Here is a 25,728-nt window from a genome sequence, read left to right on the forward strand (position 1 = left end):
TTATCTCGGACGTCTTTGGAAAATCTCTCCGGACGTTCCCGACTGCCCTAAAAAAGAGGATGATATCCAGGGAAAAAAGAGCTGGACGAATGGCAATCCTACCTTTAACGAATCCCAAAGAACGAAGACGTCAAACCTTCTCCCGAAAGCTCGTAATTTTTGTACTTGGCATAACTTAGAGTTCAGATCTGTAATTATCGGGAAAAGGAACCCTCGCCAAACTTGGTCGCCAAGCCACTCGATTTCTCGATACTGAGAAACGACATCGCGTTACAGTTTCCCGCAACTCTGGAACACTGCCAGAGGTACTGTTGCGTTCTCGTGGCCGTGGTATCGATCGCCGCGAAGGGACCGTACGCGAAAGGCCGTCGAGAGAAAGAGAAAAAGAGATCGGGGACCCGACGAATACAATTCGGAAAGGCCGGAGGCCCGCTCGGTCACAGCACGCTCCGCTCGTTTATCCAGCTCCACGCGCGCATGGATGCAGAGAGCATTCCTCCCTCGACCGAATACCGTTACTGAGTGCCCGGCACTTTCGATCATTGAATCCCCGCTATCGTCGAACGCGAACGCAGTTGCCGAAACTCCACACTGACTTTCCGCACCCGTTAGAACACCCGTGATATTGCCATTCAACTCAATTTTCAAATGTTTAGGTAAAAACTAAATACAGGGATTAATTATGGAGTTCGATCGAATGTATTATGTGATGCCAGACCTCTATTATTTTTGTCTTTCTTTACACTGTTAAATTTATAATATCAAATTATACCCAACTTGAGTTAATTTTAATCGTATCTATAGGTTGCCTCTGTTTCTACTCAATCGATAATTTGACTAAAACAATGAGGCTAATTTAACTCAAGAAAATGTATTTTTTACTCATTTATAGTTTACTATTTACCGCACACGTTAATATAAATAATGTTTACTTTGAAATCAACCACAGAAATGGATTGACTTATATTTTAATACAGATAAAAGTTGAAAATAACAAAATGTTATTTAAATCAAGGAGTGGAGGTATTGTTCCTTTGATATCTAAAAAATGTATGTTTTTGTTTATTATAAAAATAACACAGGTCTACAAAAAAGGGGGTCTTGGATGTTGTCGGGAAGCTGTGGGTCATTTCCGAAGTAATTTTCTGCGTAGAATCCGAATCTGAAACCAGAATTGGCCCATCACGTCAGGATTTTGAGATATTAGGGGATATATACTCGAAAAATGCGTTTTTATGCTACTTTAGAGGTTATGTACAGGACGCAACCAATTTTTTGGGTCTTTTGTGCTATTTGCATCATTTAGTAATATTCTTACCCTTCAAAATGAGATATCGATCGACTACCTACGATTTTTTTTCGCCAAGTTACGGGCATTTTAACCCACTTGCGTAACCGTTTTTCCCGTCTTTTTCGTTCCTGTTCTTAACAAACGTGAAACGACCACAAATATAACAAAAACTGTTAGGATCATTTAAACACTTACGCGGGGCCATTGTTAAGACAGCAAACAGTCACAATTGTGACTGTTTATATATTAGGACCTTGAATAACGGACAGCGCGTCTTGTGCGCTGCGGCTCTGAGTGCAAGGCGTCTACCAACTTTAAACAAATCATTAGTTTTAAACTTATTAATGCAATGAAAATGAAACTTTCCAGAACATTTGTTCATATCCGAATGAACAACTTTCTCGCTGAAAGTTTTAGGATGCTCGAAATTCGCTCGATAAACGAAGCACCTGAATGCATAAAAAAGGATATTTTGCAGGTGTGTATAAAAAAAATAATAAGTTGTTTGTTTATTGACAAATATCGGTTTTTCTTTCTTCACTATACGTGGAAAACTCTAATGATCATAACTTCGAAAATAGCAAAAAAACGCATTTTTCGAGTATATATCCTCAAATATCTCAAAATCCTGACGTGATAGGCCAATTCTGATTTCAGATTCGGATTCTACGCAGAAAATTACGTCGGAAATGACCCACAGCTTCCCAACAACAAAACCTTGTTGACCTGTGTAATTTATGTTTATGGCGTGTTCATAATTCATAATATTCCCTCTCCTTGTTTGGATGCTTAACAAGAAGGTAGTCTTTTCTGGGTCTTTCTGTAAAACTTCTCACGATTTAAATAATTTAAATAATTCACAATGTAGCTCTACATAAAACCTTTTTTTTCTATTGATTGCTAAAATACTTCAATGAAAAATCCTTGCGAATTTCATTCCATTTTTTGAATTTCTTTTCTGCACAATCATAAATTCATCATATAAATCAACTTGACTTTCCGAATAACATATGTTCTTTCTCAATTGTGCTTATCCGAGAAGGAAAGTAACGGCGGCTATTTTCGGACGATAATGAGTCGATCGTGACCAATTCGGTAGCCTACATCACTACCTCTCAATAAAGCAGCAATCAAACAGTTCGACAGTTAGCTCTATCAAATTATATTTCCAAGGCGTTTAATTAACAAAGATAATGGCTATCGTTATTCGGATGCCATTAACTCACCATCAATTTTGTATTTATGATAAAATACTTCGACGTCATGATCTTTCTTGCTGGTCGAGCTATTCTTTCACATAGAAATAAATGTTTTGCCGATAGCTCCAGCAAATATTGTGCCGTCGTGTCCACAATAAGAGACGACAACAAAACAACGTGGTGTTTATCGCGTTCCACTTCTACGGTTTTTATCTTAGACGGATACTGGCAACGTCAAAGAAAGGTATGTCATTGATGAATAGGTTGGTCACGCGACAGAATCTTTTTGCCACGATGCCAGGGATGCGCAGGGACGCGTCAATTGGACTGAACCTCGGCATGTAAACCGTTAAAGAAGTAGGATTTGTGCGCGCGTTGCAGAACGATTTTTCTTCGTAAAATACCGTTAACCTAGTCGCGGTACTAGCGTCGCGGATTCGGTTCTTGCGTAATACGTGTCGGCAGCAAGGTGTTGGCGGTTAAGCAAGGTGTTGCAATTCTTTTCTTTCTATCAATTTGCTAAAGTATCTGGGATATAACTCTATATAGATACCTAGAACTTTCTACCGCTTCTTACACGATATACGACTGTACATTTCTATGCGACATTTTCGATATATCTTGCACATTCGAGCCTTTATTCCTTTCTTACGACCGAACGCGTTTATAAACAAGGAAATAGCGACACAATTCCATAGATGTAAAAGTAGGTGACAGGAAGATGTATTTGCACCTGCCATCATCAAATTGATCACGATGACCGTGGAGAGACCGGGAAATTGAAGATCGATAAGAAATTCTCTTCACGGCATCGAAACACGAAGAAAAAGAACAATCCAGTTTGTTAGGTCAGATCTCATAGATTTCACGTTCGTCGGTGTATATAGTTCTCTTTTCCTACGAACATTGGAAAACGTTAATGTAACTGGATCGCTAACGGATGATCGATACTATGCATTCATCGCAATACTATGTTTACATTTCCGTTTGGACGCTTAATTCTCGCGTGGGAAAAACATCTTCGTGCCTTCGATAAAATAACAGTAATTGACTCCTCCTGTACAATTAGCGAGGTGAAACGCACCATTTATTCCGTTTCTTGTGTTGAACTATTATTGCTTCCGCTTGAACTGCTGTCGAGCAACCGATGTTTAATCCTACTCTTTTCATCGAAACGTGTGCCAAACTGAACTTCATCGATCGGCAACTATGACGCGACACACGTTATCTTCTTCCGGTCGTCTGTCAGCTAACGTTCTCAACGACACTTTTACGACCATTCATAAAATGTAAAAGACGATCTTAACTTGAGAATGCGCCAGTCGCGACATTTTTGCACTTTTAAGTTAACGGTGTAACAGCAAGAAGTGTCATTAGACGCCCGGCAAACACGACTCTTGCTCAACAAGCTCCGCACTCGGATGAAACGCGAATATTTTCTTGTGACAGTTCCAAGCGGCTTTAATTTTTATTCATTTGTCGATCCCACATCTTTGTACAAGTCGATGAATTTATTTTATTAATCACTATTGAATTTATAATTCAAATTATACCCAATTTGAGTCATTTTTAATAATTTCTACAGGTCGCCACTGCACTTCGCAATATATCGTTAATTTGACTAAACCAATTTAGCTGAAGAAAATGTAAATTTGTGTATTAAATTTGACTGAAATTTAATTTATTATTTATTAAATGCAATGTTAATGTAGACGATATGTTCGAAACTACAGAAATAGATTGATTTACATTTTGATATACATAGAAGTTAAAAATAACAAAATGTTATTTAATTAAATAAGAGAAATTCCTATTTATTTAATTTAAGAGGGATTGAATTATCAAAATCTCTTCGATATTTAACAGTGTATAATGACATAATGCGTTAATTTCTCCATTGCAGTTTCATTAGTTCTTGATATGTCGAAGTATCAATTCCAATATTCTCCGTAAAGACTTCGATATAGTTTACATTATGAAAAGACATCGACATTTAATAATCTGTCTGATATTATAACTTTCACTACGATCAACTTATTTATGCAAGTAATATCGTCGGTATTACGACTTATTTTATTAGTCGCAACATCGTTTCTGGTTCAACGTTTTCTTAACCATTCAGAACATTCTATCCACCGTAAAATCTCCTCATTATCGTTTCTATCGGCGTACAAGAAGAATCGCTGCTTGCTAATAAAGTAAATTCCTAGTTAACTCATGTATACACGTTTCACGCTTAGAGATCACGATGTCGTCTCGAATATAATGATTGGAAGGTAAAACCGGACCTTGAAGTACACGGTCGATGAGACAAAGCGACGATACCGCGTCGCCTGACCCACTTGATCACTACAGATCCCGTTACTTGGAGCGTCGAGTCGACACTCGTGTCGGTGCCATAGTGGCTACTTGCTGCCATAATCATAGCGGCAAGATTGCGGCAGACCGTTGCGCGATCTTGGAAAGACGGAGAGAGGTTCAAACGCCGGAGATTAATCCACACGGGAAATATGTACTGCGGCAAACCGTAGTTTGCAGTAGTTTCGTAGATCGACAATGTGATTAGTCGTTTTACTAAATTGCTTTTCCATATAAGAAACAATCATTTCATCATCGAAGGACAACTTAACCGCGGCTATACGCGTACCTCTTTCTTGCATTAAGTACAACTATGTACATAAATGAGAATTATTGGAGGAATAAGAAATTACTTCTTGGCTTCCTATCGATGAGGATATGCATAATGCATAACGTAAAGTTATAATTTAACTAAGTTTTCGTGATTAAATGATAATCGTTATAAAGTCGTTAAAGTATGTTAATATCTTAGGAAGTAGAGAAATTAAGATAATTTTGAGAATCACATAGAGTTATATAAAGATTTTTTTTATTTGCAAGTATAAAATAATATTCGTTATGCTATTTCTTATTTCTTATTATAATATATGTATTTGTCAAGAAATATGTTGCAAGTATAAGACAAAAATAAACCTAAATTGCAGTGAATAAATAACAAATAGACTACCAAAAAATATGTCGCAATTATCAACGCTTTTTAACGTTTTCTCGTACAATTTTACTTTCTCACTTGCCACACGGAAAGAATGATTTTGCTAAAATATCTAAAAATTTAGGTAAACATGTATAGACTTGAAAATTTTAGATCAAAATAATCATGTAAGAAATTCAAGCATGATGAGCAGTGCTGCCAAAAGTTTTGACATTTTAGCAACTAACTTGAGCGTTCTAGGCATATAATTATTTTGATATCCAACAAAATTTATTTTTAGGTCTGTATCTAACTAAATTTTTAGATACTTCAGCAAAACCATTTTTTCTGCACTAAGAAAAAATATACTAAATTTTAATAAATATTTACTTGAATTGTGCCAATTAAATATTTGGCAATTAAATATTTTTACAATAAAGAAATATTGACTCAATAAAAAGAAATGATAATTAAATCAAATTAATAGTTTTTATATTAAATAAATATACATTGAAAAAAAATTCTCTAAGTGATATTTTCTTAAATAGTACTAAGTAAACATTTTCTTATTGTAAATAAATATTTACTAAACGTATTCAAGAAAATATTTAAATTAGGAATTTTTTCAGTGTATCTTTGTATTTAGTAAATATTTAATTGGCACTATTTAAACAAATGATTTATTAAAATTTAGTACGTTTTTTCGGTATGTGCACTCTTTATTCATTCCTAATTTTTTGAATCAGACTCCAAGGCTTAGATAAATAAATAAAGATAATATGTAACAGTATTATACCGCGAGATCTACGTGAATTATCTAACGGGCGAACCTCACCGGTCCTTTTCGTCTTCGGATTAGTCGTCACTATAAGTTTTACGGCGATGTGCTAAGCGAGACGTATGACGGCGTGATCCTATTTTACCTCACGACGAAGATACCACGCGAGGATACGACAAAACACCACGAGAAAACAAGCGCTCGAAGAATGCTGCGGGGGTGTAAAATATTTATTACACTCGGACGCGAGCCACCGCCAACATTTTCTTTGCCTTCCTTTTACCACCCCGCTCGTAATAATGGCGGGAAAACGGAACGCGGTGGAGGCGGTCCGGCGCGGCGTGTACAGCGGGGAAAAAGGAAAATCAACACTCTTGTCCGACTGTAACAGCAACAGGTCGAGGACGATACAAATGACCGTGAGAGTACGTTCCCGCCGCCGCCGCCGTCGACGTCGTGTTCAAAGTGCCACGATCTATTTCTATTTCTGTTTGCCTACTCTGCACGTCCTTCCCAGTTCGCACGCGCCCGTCATACCTTTGTCGATTCAACATAATGCGTGACACGAAAAAGACACGCGCATGAGTCGATTTCGGACAGTGTCGTTTCATGCAAGGTTGTTCTTAACTTTAAAGTAGGAGTGGCCAATCCGTGACACGCGTCACTAATGGCACGCGAAGGCATTCTTATGACACGCTTAAAGAAACACGCTTGCAAAAAAAATTTAAAAATCAAAATTAACATAATAAAATAGCAATTGTATATATTCCATTAAATTTTACTTTTTTACATTTGCACTTTTCAGCTGCGTTCGTTTTCGTATTAAAACTACTAGGCTAATATATTTCCGTTGTTTTTGTCACGTGATAAAGATTTTAAATATATTGATTGGATAATTTTCTAAGGAATTTAATAAACAATCAAAGAATGAAAATACAATATTGCTTTAAGCGTGAAAACGAACAAGATACAATCTCTGATTAATATTTTGCAATTTACTTTAAAACGAATGAATATAAAACAGGATGTAGAGTAAAAGAAATGAATTTTGTTAAGTAGAAGAAGAGTCTTTTAGCTTTTAATGCAAGAGAAGAAAGTATAAGATTACAAACATTTTTGCTTAATTCTGTAGCACAGTGGCGTATCAAAGATTTCCATAATAATATACTAGACAGGAAGATTGGCCACTTCTGTTCTAGAGACTACAGATGATCAAAGAGAGAAACTCAGTCGGAATGTAATCTGCTACTCGACAATTGGGACAATTAAGTATAGAATGTCTGTTTCATTACCGCGACCGAGACATTTAATGCTGAGATAAGCAAAAGTCGAAAATTGTTGATAAATATGGCATTCAAAAGTAATGCAAGGTCGAAGATGAGCTTACGAAATACTCTGTAAAAATTAGTTAAGTCAAATTACGTATTCGTATTGTGTTCTTCTGTTACAATTCCATGCGAGTTTTCACGAATTTCATTAACCGCTTCCGAACGAGAACGAACCGCCCTTTTCCCATAATCTCTCGGGCGAATTCAACGCCCGAATTCTCATCCGGGAAAACGATATCCGCACCCTTTTGGAGCCGATGCTCATCGTCGTTTCAGCGACCCTCTGACGCCTCTTCCGGCGTCGCGACGCCAGCCATTAAATCCCCATAGAAAGCTCCCCAACTCCCCGGCGCCTTTTAGGATATTCGAGGTGAACAACCCCCGCTTTAATCCCCGTGCATTCTGCACAGCCGGAGATTCCACAGACCACCCTTTTTCCCCCTTTCTACCGTGAAAACGTAATTTCAGACCTCCTAATTCGAAACGCTTCGCGAGAGATCATCTCGTCGTACATACGATTCGCGCAACAGTCATATTGCGGAAACAACAACAAGGCAAGAAATTCTACAAGACAAGAAATTCGTCATGGCCATTGCCAATTCGAAACGTCAGGAAATTCACGGACACCCCGTATGTGCGCGGATAACGGCTCTCGTTTGTGCACCTCGATCTTTTCTACACGCGGTGCCAAGTGGCACACCTATATTTACGCGCGCACGTGCAGGCACGGAAGATCAAATAGATGCCTGGAATTTTTAATTGCGTTTTCAAACTCCGGAAGATTTATTTCGTTTTAATCCACGCGCCGTGCGCAGATCCGCGACTCGGCTTCCCTACGAATTCCGCGCTTAATTAAACCGGCGTGAAACTTGCGAGTGAATTTCTCGTGTTGCAGATTTTGTAACGCTGCGAAACGAGGTCCGGTTCTAAAACAACGAAATTGAGTAACGCCGTCCCGATCTGTTACATGGTCTAACATTTCCAGCATGACTTTCGCAATGAGTCGACGGATGCATACGTTTAAATTATTACACCGACTGTATGCTGCATACATTTAATCATCGCTCGAGAGAGAGATGGTGCATTAGTGTAGTACAATCGTCGATCGACCGCTTGAGTATCTATTAAATTATTTCTCTCGTTTTATTGATTATCTGTGTATTTTCGATGCTCCGTCCGCATTGAATATTCCGGATGGTTATCGTAACTTGCATTGCATTGAGGACAGCGATACAATTCAGTCTCAATGCGTTTCATCGCATGAATGCGTGGCAATTATATTATGGAATAAAAGAGCGATGAGATAAACGATTGTTATGTATAAAAAATTTTAAAAATTTCTCGTCGACATTCTATATAAATATAAAATTCTTCCATATATTTTTCGAGCTTGCAAATAGAATGTTCTTCAAGAATATCGAAACAATCTAAGAAACTGAAACGATTGTTATTTTTATCGCCGATTTTTATCGTTTGAAAAAGATCTTTCATTTCCATTAAAACAGCAAGAATAACTGGAAAAACTTAACTGACTTTAAATAATTAGAAGTATTGTATTAAAGGAAATATGAATTATGAACGCACAGAAATATAAATTATTCTTATGTTTACCTGTATGTATGAATAATAATTGAGTTATAATAAACCAAGATATAAAGAAGAAGAAGAATAATAGGTTTTATACATTCTGGTAGATAGATAAATGCGTTTATTAGAAATTCTAGGGCAAGCTCGGCCTCTAAGACGTGTTGCAGCATTGAAATTAAGAGCACAATAAAACAAAGACAGATGGTGAACGCGAGATAAAGCGAGAAATTAAAAAATATACAAAATAAAGATAAAAGTAAAGAAAGAAAAGAGAAGACGTGGAATGTTCGTTATAAGTATCGCCATAATTTTCAACTGTAAACTCGTTGATTTATTTACGATCTCTTGTGATGAGAATTTATTGGTTGAAAGCAAATGAATTTACTGCGGCGTTCTTCGACGTATTCATAGGATTTGTTCGAATCGTTGACAATACCGACCATCCATCCGCATTCCGGTCGCCGAAGGCCAAGAAACGGGAAACGCATTTACGATTGCGTAAAGAAAATACAACGTCGTTTAGGAAGTCGATCTCGATTTAATCCAGTCGTGAGCGACGCACGTCGCGGTTGGTTATCGATACGAATTGTCACAGAGTCATCCTGCTCGCGTGTCCATTCGCAGCATAACGATGAATCCGCGCAAATCGCTGGCATCCCGGATACGTCGTCACGCATTCCACCAACTACGGAATCACATCGTCAATTGCTCATGGTCAGTCGATATAATCGCGCACAGTTCGCACGTTCGAGTTTTTTGTTACACAGGCCGGATTAAACGATTCCGCGAGAGAACTTCGCGCATCCGAACTCCACGGCCTATAAAGGTGAAAAACGTTGCACGGTACGTGGATATTTCGCTTAAAAAGTGCATCTCTTTGAGTTATTGTTAGTGGGTTGGTTCGAACCAATCCACGTATCTCGTGGTATTAAAAAAAAAACAATATACATAATATATCGCTTTTGCTGCAACAACAGCACAATTAAAAAAATTGTCATTTTTTTCAGTTGCTTGTAAAAAAAGCGAAAACATAAAAAAAAAGAAAGAACACTTTAAAAGAATATACTTTTATTTCTCTATAGTCAATTATTACACCAAAATTGTATTTAAAAATTAACATTACAGAATTTTAATGATTCAAAATATTCAAACTTATTTTCTGGAAAACTTTGTTCATTAAGTTATGTCGTTATCTTAGCAAATAAGCGATATATTCACTCCTGTAATTCCGTGAACAGACAATGCGAAGCGAGTGAACCGATTGTTGATCCAAAACAAAGTGTAACAGAGTAGAATTGCAATGAAGATAACTGGGAACGGAGAAATAAACTTACGGAGCATTATAGAAATCATAAGAAAATAGTACGTATTTTCGAAAGCGATTTTTCGTTTGCTCGCCGATTATTTTCGCACACGGAATAAAGCGCAAGTCTTTTGAAATCTTTTATCATTCTCAGCGCAAAGTTATTCCCATCGGAGAAGTTGCAACATTTCGCGATACTCTATGCATAATAAGATCCTCATTTTAGCTTTATCGCTCATGAATTTCTCAATTGCGTAGCCCGGATGCTCTACGACAGGTTAAAACGGACCAACTCCATAAACGTCTACTACTCGCTACGTTGTAACATCCACTTATGATGTAAAGTGCATAAATAAAAGAAGCCATTTGTGGTTCAACGAAACCTATATGCAGCGCACAGGTGTTTAAGGATGCCAGTGTAATCTTCAACTCTCTGCAACTCTCGCTTCTACGGGAACGAGTTTATGAGCCGCTCCGACAAACAGAGAAAATCTCGGCTATATCAATTTGCAAATATGGTCCGATCGTGACTGGAGAACGGAATTTCAAATCGCGCGCGATGTCTTTATCATCATATATACGGGAGAGTCGCGCGCTATCGGTCCACACATTCTGCAGATTGAATACGTCTATTATGCGCAAAGTGCGAGAGGAGCTTCCTGCTGCGCCCATATGGCATCGCGCCGGGTCGTTTGCATTCCCAGCGTCAGTCTGAGCGTGAACGCAGAATTAAACCGTGAACGATCGTCACACGACAGATATTCTACCGATTCGATCGTCGGGCAAATGCCAGACGTGCGTGTAGCAGCGTAGCCGGTGCGGATTCGCGCGATTTATTCCCTCGCGCGCGTTCATTGTCCGTTGAATCGCCCTGATCTCTCTACAAGTCCGCGATGATTCGCCAACGGATTGCCAACGCATTCCATATCGATTGAATTCCGGAGGAGCGCTACCGATTTTCCCAATGATAGACAATCGACTCTTATTCCAGTCTTTCTATCCGCGGGAAACCTGTTCTTAAAACGATTCGTTGCGAGTCACAAACGCGGGAGAGAGAAAAAAATAATAGGAGTCGCGATGCGCGATTATACTCGATGCGTAACCGGTCATCGCAGCGAGTTGGTTCCCTAGCCTAATGGTAGCTGATCCGGAGACTTACGTAACTAAACATATACTGGCCCGGTTCCGGAGGTTGACTTAATTGCGCCTGATAAATTGCCCTTTCCCCTCTCTCGTTATCTGTCTCGTCAGTTCGTTCTCAAACGCAATAGTCTACTGCCGCCTCCCCCGAGCGTCACGCGTTTCCGTTCTGCCTTTCGTCCTGTGTGTCTGTCAATTTCATTCCGTACTATTCCCATGTTCACTGCATGCATCCGGCATGGCGAGGACTCGCCAGCGTGAGATTCGATCGTCCAAGTTTTAGCCTACATCATGCAGGATCTCTTGCATTTCGCATATTTCATTTTCTGACATAAATTTTCTTTACTCTGGAGTGAGGAAATAATTGTAAGAGTGTAAAGCTTTTAGGAAAATAAACGAGTCTCTCTCGCATATACAGATGTTAAAGTCTAAAATAGAGTCTTATATAGAGTCTAAAATTATATGGTACATATATCGACTCCACGTTGAGTTTCTCAGATTTAGTCGAATTTTAATCAACATACACACATTAAATTATTATGATATTATTTAATAATTCATTATATTTAATAATATATGAAATTTATTACATTTAATGATATTATAATGTCCATCATTTCACTTTTACAGCAAAATATTGCATTGTTAGATATCAAAGAAATAATAGCAACCCACACTGTTAAATCTATAGTGTCAAATTTAACTTAACGTGAGTCGCCACTGCTCCTACTCAATCATATCATTATTTTATACTAAAACAACGGTCATATTTGACACTATACAGTGTCAATTTAACACTATATAGTGTCAAATTGACGATATAGTATTAAATTTAATTATTGTTTTGGTAAAAAATAACGATATATTTAATAGGAGCAGTGGCGACTCACGTTAGGTTAAATTTGACACTACAGATTTAACAGTGCAATCTCTTGATTTAAATATTTTGTTATTTTTAATTTTCATGTGTGCCAAAATGTAAATCAACCCATTCCTGTGGTTAGTTTGAAAGTAAACAACATCCATATTAATGCATGTACTTAGTAAATAATAAACTAAATATGTAAGTCAAATTTAGTACATTTTCTCGAATTAAATTGTTTAACTCCATTGTATTAATTAAATTAACCTATAAAAATGATTAAGAATAACTCAAATTGTGAGTATAATTTGACACTATAAATTCAACAGTGTACACAGTAAGACTTGTGTTCTTTATATAATTTTATTTACAATATTTTCTTCATATTTAACTCCTTATTGTGATGCAAAATTACGCTTACGGAAATATAATAATCCGGCACAAACACTTAGTTTAATATAATACTTATAATAATTACATTTTATACTGTGCAAATCCTATTCAATTCGATTTGTGTATATACAATCGATCGTAAAATCTTAAGGAATCGTATATCATTTCGTGCATTTTTCTCTTATGACTGGTAACGGCTGACTGGTTGTTCGCCGAAGGCGAGCGATAGAAGCTACGATAGATATTACTCAATCCGATATCCATGCTAGTTTCTCACATATTTTTCTTATCTTTCCTATTCAAGCGAGACAGACGTTTCCTGAATGGCCCCATACCGATCCCTCGCAATCCAAGGATGCTTGCGAGATTTCACCGTATACACGCAAGGCTCAATTAGCGTAACGTCTCATATGAAATCTTGCTTCGAGTCTAACTCGCGTACTATAATAAAGATTTCTTGGAACATATATATGTAATGATACGATAGAATTTTCACGTGCATATTACTTTCTCGCAGCGTCCGGCTCGGGATCCGTGATAGGCAGAGACCCGCTTCCGCCGAGAGCCGTCAGCACGTCTCATCTGCCTCAAAGAACGCTGACTCAACCGCCGACGGCGGTGTCCACTCTTCCGCTACCGAGAAACGCTACCGGTAGTAACCATCGGCAGCAACCACTTCCGCTCCATCACTCGACTCCGCAGCAGCAGCAGCAATCGCCTATGAGGCAGCTGGAGAACGAATCTACCGTTCATATGCTGAGGGCCGCCAGCAACGGCGACATCGGCAAATGCCCCGGCATGTAAGTATAGACTCAAAGCTGATCCTCCCAGGTATTGGTATAACGAAGTTTCGGCACACTGTAATTAAACCGCCGCCCCTATCGCACCCCGTAATAGGAGAACTTATTAGCGAACACATACTCGCGCGGCCGCAACCCTGCCGTCTAATTTTGCTACTCAAGTTGCTCGACTGTTTGGTTACTTTGAGGTGGTAACTAGTCGAAATGCCGCAAGCAGCCAAATGTCTGTACCCTTGTGTATCGCGTCTAAAAAGATCACACGTTCGACTTCAGACAAGTATTACAACGCAGAATTATTGCTACAATTAAAGGCACAACCCTAATGACTCTAATCTCATTCTACCGCTTTTATGGTAAAATTATTCAACTAGTATGTCGAAACAGAGTGCAGAGAACGAGAGCATAAATTAATCGTCATAAAAAGCAGTAGCGCGTGCATTTCCACCTAAACACAACGCGATTAGCTATCGCCCGATTTAGTTCGTAAATAACTCGCTATATACGCGTATAGGTTCGTTCATTTAAGTTGCTGTTTAATTACTCGCCGTTTGCTTGTGCAAACAACAACGCGCTGTTCGTTTGCCACAAAATGTACAACCGATCAAATTTCCTGCGTGTTCTTGACAATTCATAACGCGACGATTGTACGATTATGCTGTGTGTAATGTAATTACAGTAATTAATTTAGTTTCTCGCGTAATGGCAAAATTATTATAATTATATAAATACGTGCTTTTAAAATTTATTAAAGGATTTTTACATTCGTTTCATTAAGTTAAAAAAAGAACGTTTTTTGTCTATCGAACGCAAATATTTTTTAAATCGATTTTAAGATAATGCAATAATTTTATCGTTTCAAATTTTCGTTCTCGTGAAGAGGCTAGCTAGACAGACGTCACTAATTAGACCGAGGGGCGTTGCGATGTCATAATCGACGTGAGAGCCTCTCTCAAGTTCACCGAGACTCTATTTATTGCCAGGCGTGAGCTAAACCGCGTCACCTTGGTAATACAATTTTCTCGTATGTATTTGTGTCGCGGTTTACCTCCACGGCGAATCTAATTTCTGTTGTATCGCGTAACCATGTTTATTTGTTTCGGATGGTAAACATCGATTTTTCTCATGATTAATCGACAAGGCCTCCTGTCGCTATAAATTGTACGTAAGAAGATAATGCGCGTGTCGTGGTATCAATTTAGAATCGCGAAACGTCGATTCGGAAACTGCCAATATTTATTTAACGTATTTAATAGCCATAAATTCATAACGTTAAGGCCGGAGCACAGACCTTTGCATGACGCATAATGCATAAAGCATAAGAAAATCGACCAATCGGAATCTTCTTTTATTTCATAGAAAGGAAGGAAATGAAGGACTTTGATTGGTTCATTTTCCTATGCATTATGCGTTATGCGTTATGCAAGACCCTGTGCTCCCGCTTTTATGGACCACATTGTTAAATACCAAAGAAATTAATTCTGTAGTTGTTTTGAAAGTAAATAACTACAGAAAAGAAAATAGTCTGTATTAACGTATACTTTGTAAATAATAAACTAAATTTGAGTCAAATTTAATATATTCTCGTAAATTAAATTGCAATGACGACATATAGAAATGATTAAAAATAAGATATAATTTAATATTTATGAATTTAACAGTGCGAAACGTATTTTTGGGAACCACTGTACCAGAGCATCATATTTCCTTTTAAAACGTTCAGCAACTTAACTTTCTCTCCCTCAGCTTCTTTCTGCATTAGGTCACATTATGGCGTCATTTCAAGCGTGGCCTTCTACGAATCGGTCCACTGACCTGTTCGTCAAATTTCAGGGTTACCGGTAATGACATGAGGGATCTGAGGTTAGCATCGCCGAGCGGTCATTCCACTCAGCGATTGATCAGCCCGATCGGACATTTGCGAGTCACTTCGTTAAACGACCATCGTGTTTCCAGTCCCAGCGACAGCGAGATACGCGTGCACAGTCCAAGTAAGTTTTCCTTTGTACTATATTTATTGATCTGCCCGATACTTTCCACAGTTTCCACGGTAACTTTTCGATGAGCCGACCCATGAATCGAGCAGGCGGCGAGGCGATTAATTGGCGACGGCTAACTCCGGAGAATCCGGCTTTATGAAAGAACTCAAACTTTTGCCTCGAACTCGAAGTTGGTTAAGGCGCAATTAATATATTGTTGGCCGTAATACGAATCGCTTTCGCGACGGCAAGTTTGACGGCTAGGAAAAAGAGTTAGACGTCGACCGGATTGTAATACCGTCTCCGACCGAGTTGGTACGCCCATATCGACTTTCCCTCTTTTCGTAGCAAAGCGCGTATACAAGAGTGCAAACGCTAATTAATGACGCTGACAAAGACAATGCCAAAGGCAACAACGCTCACGTTGTTCATAAAATGATCCTTCAACGTACCGGGCACATTGCGCTATGCGGAATTAATGGCTCGCTAAGCGCGCTAATTAATCAGACTTTTTCAAAGTATTCGCGATAAATTTTCGTAAAACTTCGCGTATAATTATTATCTTAATTTCGTGGCACAAATTTTGAGGTACGCAGTGAGGGAATATCATGATATTGCAAAAGATTTTTATTCGAAAAAATAGTATTCTGTTTGAAAACATATACACTAAATGAACACAAGCTTATAAAAATTAATCTCTTTTGTCTTATTTTTTGTTACAAAAAATATATATTAATTTATTAAATATTACCATTTTTTTCGGAACGGACGTTTCGGTCACATTTCCAGTCATCCTCAGCGATAATAATAAAACTTGTTTTATTATTATCGCTCAAACGGTGATTCTTGGTCAAGTATTTTATAACATTTCACAGCATTGAATTCGTTAAATTGTCAAATTGGTTAAACTGATCTGACCTCCAATTGCCATGAGCGTAAAACAAACCTGAATTGTGAAATTAATAAAGTCTGCCGTCACACATAATGTATGAAAGACAAAAATATAAAAATGTGGAACGAATTGCATGAATGTCAAAGAAATGATTGGACTTCGTTACTATCTACATCATCGCTGAAAATGTTTCCGAAATGTATCAAAACGTCTTTTTCGAAGAAATTGTAATGTTTAATAAATGACTATAATTATAATAATATATAATATAAGATATCTAATAAAATAATTACGCTCCAAGTACAGCACCGTACTCTCATTGTATATATTGTTATTTTTAATATCGAGAATCCAATGTATGTTATATTTTATTATAAAATATACCATATTCATATATATTATATTATATATTCTAACGTAATTTATCACTGCAGCAAATCTCTATTTCTAATATTCGAAGCTGGTCTCTAACCCGGCTCGTCTGGAACGTTTGGTTCGGGCGAATTTACGAATGATGAACAGAGCCTCGCTCGGCGGATGAGCGATTAATACCCGCGAGATTAAGCGGCGATTTAACGTCTGCTCTGAATCGCGAGATTGCCGAACCGCTTGAAAAGCGCATAAATTTAGGTCGAGAATTTCAGCGGGCGCCCGGGGTTAATTACTCGAGGATCCGTAGCAGTGGTGTCCCGATAAGGTTTGTGTGCCACCCATCTAATGCACAACGTGGAATAATGGAAATCCCGTGTGTGCCTCCGTATGCCCTGTCTAACTACGCAAAGGTACGCATGATCGATATCATTTAACCACGGAGGAACACACGAATTGGGGTTGCACAATATTATCGCGCGAACATTACGGGGCGGTTTTAATGGAGAAATCATAATTACACTATCCGTGTAATTCCTTTTTAATTAAAAAAAAATTGTAAGTTTGTAACGACGAGCATTTTTAAGATGAATAAGTGATACGATTTCAGCCCCAATTCCCTTTCTTTCCCTTGACCGCATTTGGAGAATCGAATCTGATTGATCGAATCTGATGCTAAGAAAAATGGAAAAACATTGTAATTTTTTGGAAACACGAACAATGCTCCTGGATGATATCTCCTAGCAAATATCTTCTTCAAAAAAGATTGGAGGAAACACCGCAATCTAAATACTAATCACGGTCCACCAAGAATTTTCTTTGTGCAATCCGATTGTATCTGTATAGATACAATAGCTGCGCAATTTTCTGCGTTAGACGGAAGTCCGTGTTTCTCCATTTTACGACGCGTCTATAACGGTCGCAGCTATGGAACATTTCTGGCCTTGTATAGGCATTTGAATATCCTATACAAGGCGTCCCAGATCCATTATCGTTCAGTCCAGCCACAGATTGTGGAGTCAGAACAAATATGCTAATGTCTGAATATCCATATATCTTTTAAAATATATTTAAAAAACGAACGAAACTGAATTTATAATGAAACAAAAAAAAATTATAATTTAATCACTGAAATATAATATAATATAAAAAAATCGTTAACCTATTAAATTCTTGTTAGGAAAAAATTTTAAAATTCCTGAAAGAAATTCTGTGGCAATCTGCAGCTGAAAATAATGCCTGCGACATTCTGTAACGGATGCAATATCATAACGAAAAGCAGTAGCTCCGACAGTTCCGGCGCTTTAAGGCGCAAATACAAACGACTGCCATTCACGTGATTAAAGAGAAAGTTCAATCTGCTGGATCGTTATTACAATTTTTTCGCTATTTCGCTGAGTCTGAGGCTGCAAGCAAAGCAGGAGAGGGAGAACAAAGAAAAAAAATCTTCGAGAATATCAGTCGATTTCGATATTTCCGGTTTCACAGATCCTTTCGCTCGTTACGACACGCTCAGAAATACGCGACTTCCTCTTCCAGCGGCTTTCTCCTGCGTAACTAACTTATCTTCCTTTCTGCTCGCAGGCGAGAGAAAAATGATGAGCCCGATCGGCAGGGAGGTCGACCGCGGCGGGGGCACGATGACGGGTTCGAGACAAGGCCAGCAGCGACCACGCGCGGATTGCAGCGAGCTGCTACATAAAAGGGTGAGCAAATACGACGGGCGAGTCGCCTTAACGCCTCGGTGCGAAAGAGCGCCCCGTCTAGAGTAGAGCTCTATTTATACTATAAAAGAGTAGCGCAATCATTTTATCTAAGACGAATGCTTACAACTTTCCTATTGGCTATTTCAACCGCCATTTTTAACTTGATGATCTAGCATCCCATAGCGCTTATTAATTCTTTAATATGATGTGAAACCTGTTCTTTTTGGCTGAACTTTTGCATCAGTTCATCTTTCTTCCTTTTCTTTCCTCCTGGAGAGAAAATCAGTTCATCTTTCTTCCGTTTCTCTCCAGGAGGAAAGAAGAGGAAGAAAGATGAACTGGTGCAAAAGTTCAGCCAAAAAGAACAGGCCTATGGTTATTAGGATAAACAAGGCGGACCTTTGATTTGCACTATTCTTTTACACATAGAGCTCTAGTCTAGTGACCCTCCAATAAGAGTCTGGACTCGAGTCGCAGTTTTGTATGCAGGGTAATAGTTTTAACAAAAATCTGCGAGAGAGAAGAATGTATATTTGCTATTTCTTTCTCTTTCTCATTCTGTTCTATTTTTTCTTGTCTATTTCTCTCTTTTTCTCTCTCTTTCTCTCTCTCAGAAATTGTTAAAACAAGGCGGACAAAGCAAAAGTGGCTTTCTCATGTCCAGACTTTTATTAGACGGTCTCTAGTCCCGTCGATCCCGATTGGCATGGCAGAGCATGATGGATGGAGAGAGGAAATTCGCGCGTCTATTCGCGGCATCGATCGTGCAACGGTCGCGCGCGTGAATTAACCATACCGTCGTCGCAGTGGCCAGTCACCGCAAACGGGAAATTTATGGCCGGAGGACGATTGCGAATGTGCACGCTTCGTAAAAGTGTCACTTGTATCACGCACCAAGTCTCGCCGATGGCTGACAACCGACGACGATTCGGTTCGGTTCCGCGGTAAAGTCTAACATTCTCGCAGATTGTTTGTGGTTTGTTTACGAGCGTACGGCTTACTCTCCCGCTAATCCTCCAACTCGTAAAAATAAATTACGTATACGTGTAGCACAGTAGCGCGTCCACGACGCGAGTTTATTGTCCATATAAAAAGGCGACGAGCTTGAAAATCCCCGATTTATAATATTGGTGGATCGCGCCGGGATCGAATTACCGGAAACAAAATGGCGAATTCTTCCGCGAACGTTGCACGATCGACGGTTTGTCGTTTTGCTGCTTTTATCTACAACTGTCTCTTTGTCTCTTGTCATGCAAACACACACGCTATCCGTTTTATTGACGCGGCATAGCCTGCATATCATCATCGCAGCATGTAAATTCCATTAGCTCAATTAATTAAAATGTTGCCCCGAGAGAAAGAGAGAGAGAGAGAGAGAGACTCTCACCTTCGCACGTGTTACACACACGATATGCATCGCGTTATAAACAGAATTGATAATATTTGCGCTATGGTATCGTGCGCAATAAACGTGAGACGAATCATTTTCATCGGCGCTTTCGACTTTTCCAAGCGAAAAACAATTCTGATGAGGTTATCGCTGATGAATTTCTCATTATTTACAAACTGTATCACATTGATCCATATAATCCTGAATATGAAGTAGGTCATCATTGTTGTTCCGTCGTTAAATGCAGCAGGTCATGGTCTTGCGATCAAAATTTAATAGGAAAAATGAAGCCAGGTCGAGAATTGCATTGGGATTCGGTGATTCGACAGTATCGGTAATGTTATATTTTCATTACGTTTTTATACATTTTATAAAAACGTAATAATATACATGTACTAAGAGAAAAATATTTGATATCTGTATAATTGCAAGGTAAAATAATTATGGTTAGGAGCTACATTTTTATAATTATTACTGCTATAATGTTAGTAATAATAACCATACATGTAGTTCAAACATGAAAAAGTGATACTATAAATTATAATTTGAAATATTAGTAGAGTAAAATATTTAGATATAAATGATAAATAAATAAACATTTTTATTCAGTAAACACAATCGCAATTATAGTGAATATAATTATTTTTTTTTAATTCATTTACTAATTATGTGGTAATAATAACTAAAAAATGTGTTAAGAAAAAACTAAAGATTTTCAAGCAGTATGTGTGACTGTTATTAATAGCATAATTAACTATATTTGCTTGATTGAAATAACTGTAAATATATAGTTGTCTCAAAAAATGACTACAAATTATAGTAAAATTATGGTAATTGCAACTGTTTTTTATCTCTCAAGGTGCACGACCTTAATACAGCTTTAACGAAAAATATTAGGCACTTATTAGGTACCGCGGAAAGTTGTGTCGTTTTTTCAAGAGATGTTTATAGAGGAAAAAACAACACGAACCGCGGTACCTAATATATTTTTTCGTTCATCTCGAAATCTTTTACCTGAATTGTTACTTATATTAATTACCGGCATTATACATAAGTTTAAAGGGTGCTTGAAAGCTTAAGATAATTTATAACAAATGCTATAAGTTCATTTTTTAACTAAAAATTTAAATTAATAAGGTACCTAATATTTTAATATAACGATACCGACAGTATTATAAGAATTACAGAATCCCAGTACTGAGCAGAATTTTGAGAACTCTTTTATTTAGGTTCGCGGTCGCATTAAAATAGTGAGGACTCTAATGAATCTACGACTGTGCTTTACATTTCTTTTCAAGTCGTTCCTTCAGTCCGTATCGTCATAATATTCTAAGCACGGCTTGAGGAGTTTACAAGTTTGTGTTACAAATAAGCCTGTTAGACGGCCTTCTTCGGCACGATTTCGCGGCCTGTTCCGCAACAACGAATTCTCAGATTCGATCGAGAAACGGATTTTTCGCCCTGTGAACAGCAAATTCGGACGAGAGCCCATCGTTTTCTTAAAGCAAGCTTATCTTAAACGCGCAGTACACGAAGAGGCAAGAAAGTAACGACCCGAGTGTCGTCGTCCTGGCGCCATTACATACAATGGAGTGGTGAAGGGCGGCAAGAGGACCGGGACGAAAGGGGAGGGCGAGAGAAAGAGAGAGAAAGGAGAAGCGAAGAGAGCGACGGAGACGGCGGAGAAAAAAAGACAAACGAGAAACATGGGGTCCAGGGTCGATCCTGCATACGGTCAGCACCGGTCAGCAAGGGCACCGTGCCAAGGAACTGCAGACGGGTCTTAAGCTTCGTGCACAATGGATTTTGCCGTCTGCGCATGATGGCGAGGCATTCATCCTTCTACACAAATTCATCGTTCCTCGCGACGAATCTTATCGTAGGAGAATAGCTCTGACATAATATGTTATTTATTACGGCAATGTAGGATTTGTGAAAAACCGTCTGTAACGTGGTGGCATTGCGTGCAATGTGGTCGCGTCGGAGGCTGGCGAAATGAGCCATCAAGATGCTCCCATTTTTCCAAGAATACTTAATTTCTTCTCTTCCACTTTCAACAACAGTTCAGATTAAAAGAATACGAAAAGGACAGTTTTGCAGAAGTATTTATCAAATCTAAAATAATTTTGTCAGAGGATTAAAATAATTATGTAGGACGCTCAAACTGATTGTTAGAATGTTAAAATTTTTTGCAACATCGCTCATCATTGCTTGAGATTCCCGCATAATTATTTTACTAGTTCAACAAAATTATTTTCGGATCTGTATCTAGCTAAATTTTTAGACACTTCAGCAAAATTATTTTTTTTTTCTGTATAGCATTCGAAAATCAATTTACGTCTCGAGTTTTAACTTACCGTCGATCACTATTCAACGATCGTATTACAAAATACAAAAGTCGCAAAATATCATTTCTTCCCCCTCGCCAATGGAACCATCACGATAACGTTAAACCGCGAATCATCTTCCCGCGTAAACCGACACCTCGCATCTTAGGAACACGTCAACCGCGGGATGTCGCCGCAAGAGATACACGTCCGTTTCACACGTGTGAATCTCGTTTGTTGATCCACGTCATCGTTCTAATGGCTAATAGAAGTCGATAGGAGAACATCCGCGAGATGAGAGAGTCGCGAGAGAAGCGAGAGGAACGTGAATAAGCAGCTCCGAACTTTCGTCGGCGAGCATACCCGCGTGTGGTCGAGAGACGACCGGGGCCCTTCGGGGGCAAAAGGTACAAAACGTCGGGCACCGGGCGAACCAGGCAAGGCGGCGATGCACACTATGCAACCGGCTGGTCGGTCGGCGAACAAGCTAGCCGATCCAACCGGGCATGACGCCAGTCCGCCCGCCGAAGCGTCGCTCGACGCGCGCCATACCGCTTCCCGTTCGTCACCCCGACGCGAGATTCGTAAGTTCGCGGTGGAAATTTCTTCATTTTCTGCGAATTGAGCATCCCCCGTCTGGCTAATCCCTGAGAAAAACGTAGGAACTTCCAGAGCGCAAACAGGTAAAGTAGAAGATTCGAGACGTCATAGGTTACTATCTTTGGAGTGCGATCAAGTAACTTTGTTTGATACATTCGTTTGGAGTTAAAGATTTGAAATTAGGAAGGATGGAAAGTGACCTTCGGAGACTTTTCTTTGAACATTCTAAAGACGAAGTTTAGCGCGAATGTTCAGGATCTCTCTGTTAAACTTAAGGACACCACGCTTTGTTTGCACTTTCGAAGAAGTGAAGTGGATGCTATCATATCGATATTATGAAAGACGAAATATCTTTTATATAACTATCAACATGCATTTAATAATTGCAGGATTGCCACGAATTCCTCGTCCTAAAATTTCATAACTTTTCCCTGATTTCCAGACAAAATTTCTTGATTTTTCCTAAATTTCAATAATATTTTGAAATTTTTTATATTTTTGTTCCGACTTGAGAAACCGTTAAATATTTTGTTGAGAGAACAATTTAACATAGTAATGTAAATTACTGTTGATGCTTGTAAAAAATTACTGACACTGCTCGAATTTAATTGTCAAGTTGGTAATATTCCAAAATTACATAGATGTGATGTATTCGTATATAAAACTTCTTTAAAACCAAGAATTTTAATCTTCTAGAAAATTTCCTGACTTGATTTTCCTTGATTTCCCTGACTGTTTTCAATTTCCCTAATTTCCTGCGATTTCCAGACAGTTTTGTGGTAAACTCTGAATTATACGTGGAAGATAAAGAATAAAAGTCGACGGGCATTAAGCAGCCGCAAGAGAATGCGGCAAATTGAAAATTCCTTGGCTTTCTACAAGAACTCTGCTTGTTTAAGGAGGAATTGTCCTTGGCGATACAATGAGCAAGCGTGAGTGTGCCTTTCCTTTTCGCGATGTGCTTCGTCGTACCTCGCGCGGTCATGTTGACGTACTTCAACGCGTGGCGAAGGATTTAGGATTCGCTGAGCGACCATTCCTGACGAGGGAATGCCCTCGATCTCGCTCTGGTATATCCTACGAATACAGATTGCACGACCTCACAAAGATACCGCGACCAGCGAAGATTCCGGTGGAATGCGAAGAGCGTACGAGCTATCTTTTGGGACCTGTCTGTTAAAATAAAGAAGGCGTATTTTCGTTTGCACTAGAAGAAAACTACGATCCAATGGTGATTGCTACGAATTTCATTCCTACACCGTTTCTTCGCTGCAACGCTACGTGCATCGAACCTCGGCATGACCTGTATCTGTTTGCGCTCGTCCGTGTCGATATGTCTATAAGAATTTGTACGTCGCCTCTGGCTCGTCTCCCTCGGTCAGAGAGGCGTATTAGAAAATTGGAAAGTAATAGAAAACTATGGCGAGCCCTCCGTTTCTTCGTTTTTCTCGATCTTTAGAAATTCTTGCAATGGCGCACAAGAGATACGATTGTTTGGCCAATTTGCTCGAAGCTTCAAAATTACTTGAAAGTCGAACGTTATAGATAAACACGGCCAACTGAACTAGTTACTTCTTAAAATTGAGAGATATAAAAGAGAGGGAATGGTCAGAGATAAATATAATTAGACTCTTACATGATACTTTTGTACCGAGCGATGAAAATTTAAGCCCAAGGGATATTGATACGCGATCAGAAATAAATTCTGAATTTCATTCCACTGACGAAATAATATCGATACACAAACGATATTGTTTGACGTAAATGCGGGTAAATACTCAGCTGAATGAGTCACGCAGTTACACGTAAATTGATAGCGTGTCACTTATTTATTTACAATTGCCTCACAAGTGCAAATGTTAACCAAATTACTCTTCGATAACTGCTGTTATTTCAGCAATTATTTGTATCGCGTTCCACTTTACGTCGCGTTGCCTTCCGTCGTATTACACGACCTGAGGTCGGACGTGTCCGCCTCTCGCTTCACTTCCGAAGCTACCACAAATCCAACCGTAAAAGCCACTAAAACGTAGCGGTTTTGGAATACGGGGGGGGACGAATGCAAAATGGCAGACGGGGAGATCGGCTAAGCGGTAATCCCCTCTTGCCTAGACTCTCGCCGAGAAATTCCAGCAGTTAAAAAGTTTGCATACACTCTCGCAGACACAACTGACATAAAACCGCCGGCTGAAATTTCGATACAGCTAAACGGGCTACCTTGTAATTCGGGCCAGTGCGGCTCGCCACATTCTCTATTTCTCGCATTCACGTGGAATCTGTTTCCGACCAGTTTCCACCGTTTTATTAGTTATTGTTCACAAAATTAGATGACCACGTATATATTTCTGAACGCATCTTTATTATATTGACGTGATAGTTTATTGTTTACGTATAGGCGAGAGAAGATATACGTGAAAGAGAAAAATATGTCAATGATATACAAACAATAGTTATTGCATATTCTGAAAGATCTCACTGAATCTCGGATGATTCAGGACAATAGCTACAATATTTTGCCGTCTACATCGGCGCAACTGTGAAATGTTGATGGTAATTTAACTCGTGCTGTCGATGATAATATTTTCTCCTCTTCCATGCCAATCAAATCCACGTATGCTCGGTGTGTTCCGTGTATAATTGCAAAATTAATCCGTCGCTTTGCTTTCTCTAACTAATAAAAGCCTCGTCCTCTCGTTTCTCCATCGTGCGAAAGCTCACGCGATCCCTTGAGCAATCCTCGCGGCCCCGTAACGTAACAATTCCGTATGTCACAGCTCGATTACCCTTGCGTTGTTTGC

General features: G+C 38.8%; 1 protein-coding gene across 3 annotated transcripts in view; it reads left to right on the forward strand.

Annotated features, from left to right (window-relative positions):
• Positions 1–25,728, forward strand: part of LOC108724853 (uncharacterized) — a 109,951-nt gene that overhangs the window by 73,089 nt on the left and 11,134 nt on the right. For all 3 annotated transcript variants that reach the window (XM_018451519.1, XM_018451520.1, XM_018451521.1), the window contains 3 exons: positions 13,388–13,670; positions 15,501–15,658; positions 18,492–18,613. In XM_018451519.1, the coding sequence (XP_018307021.1) occupies positions 13,388–13,670; positions 15,501–15,658; positions 18,492–18,613 (563 nt within the window). The remainder of the gene's footprint in view (positions 1–13,387; positions 13,671–15,500; positions 15,659–18,491; positions 18,614–25,728) is intronic.

This window comes from Mycetomoellerius zeteki, unplaced genomic scaffold, assembly GCF_001594055.1.
Source record: "Mycetomoellerius zeteki isolate Tzet28-1 unplaced genomic scaffold, Tzet1.0 scaffold311, whole genome shotgun sequence".
Taxonomy (NCBI): Eukaryota; Metazoa; Arthropoda; class Insecta; order Hymenoptera; family Formicidae; genus Mycetomoellerius; species Mycetomoellerius zeteki.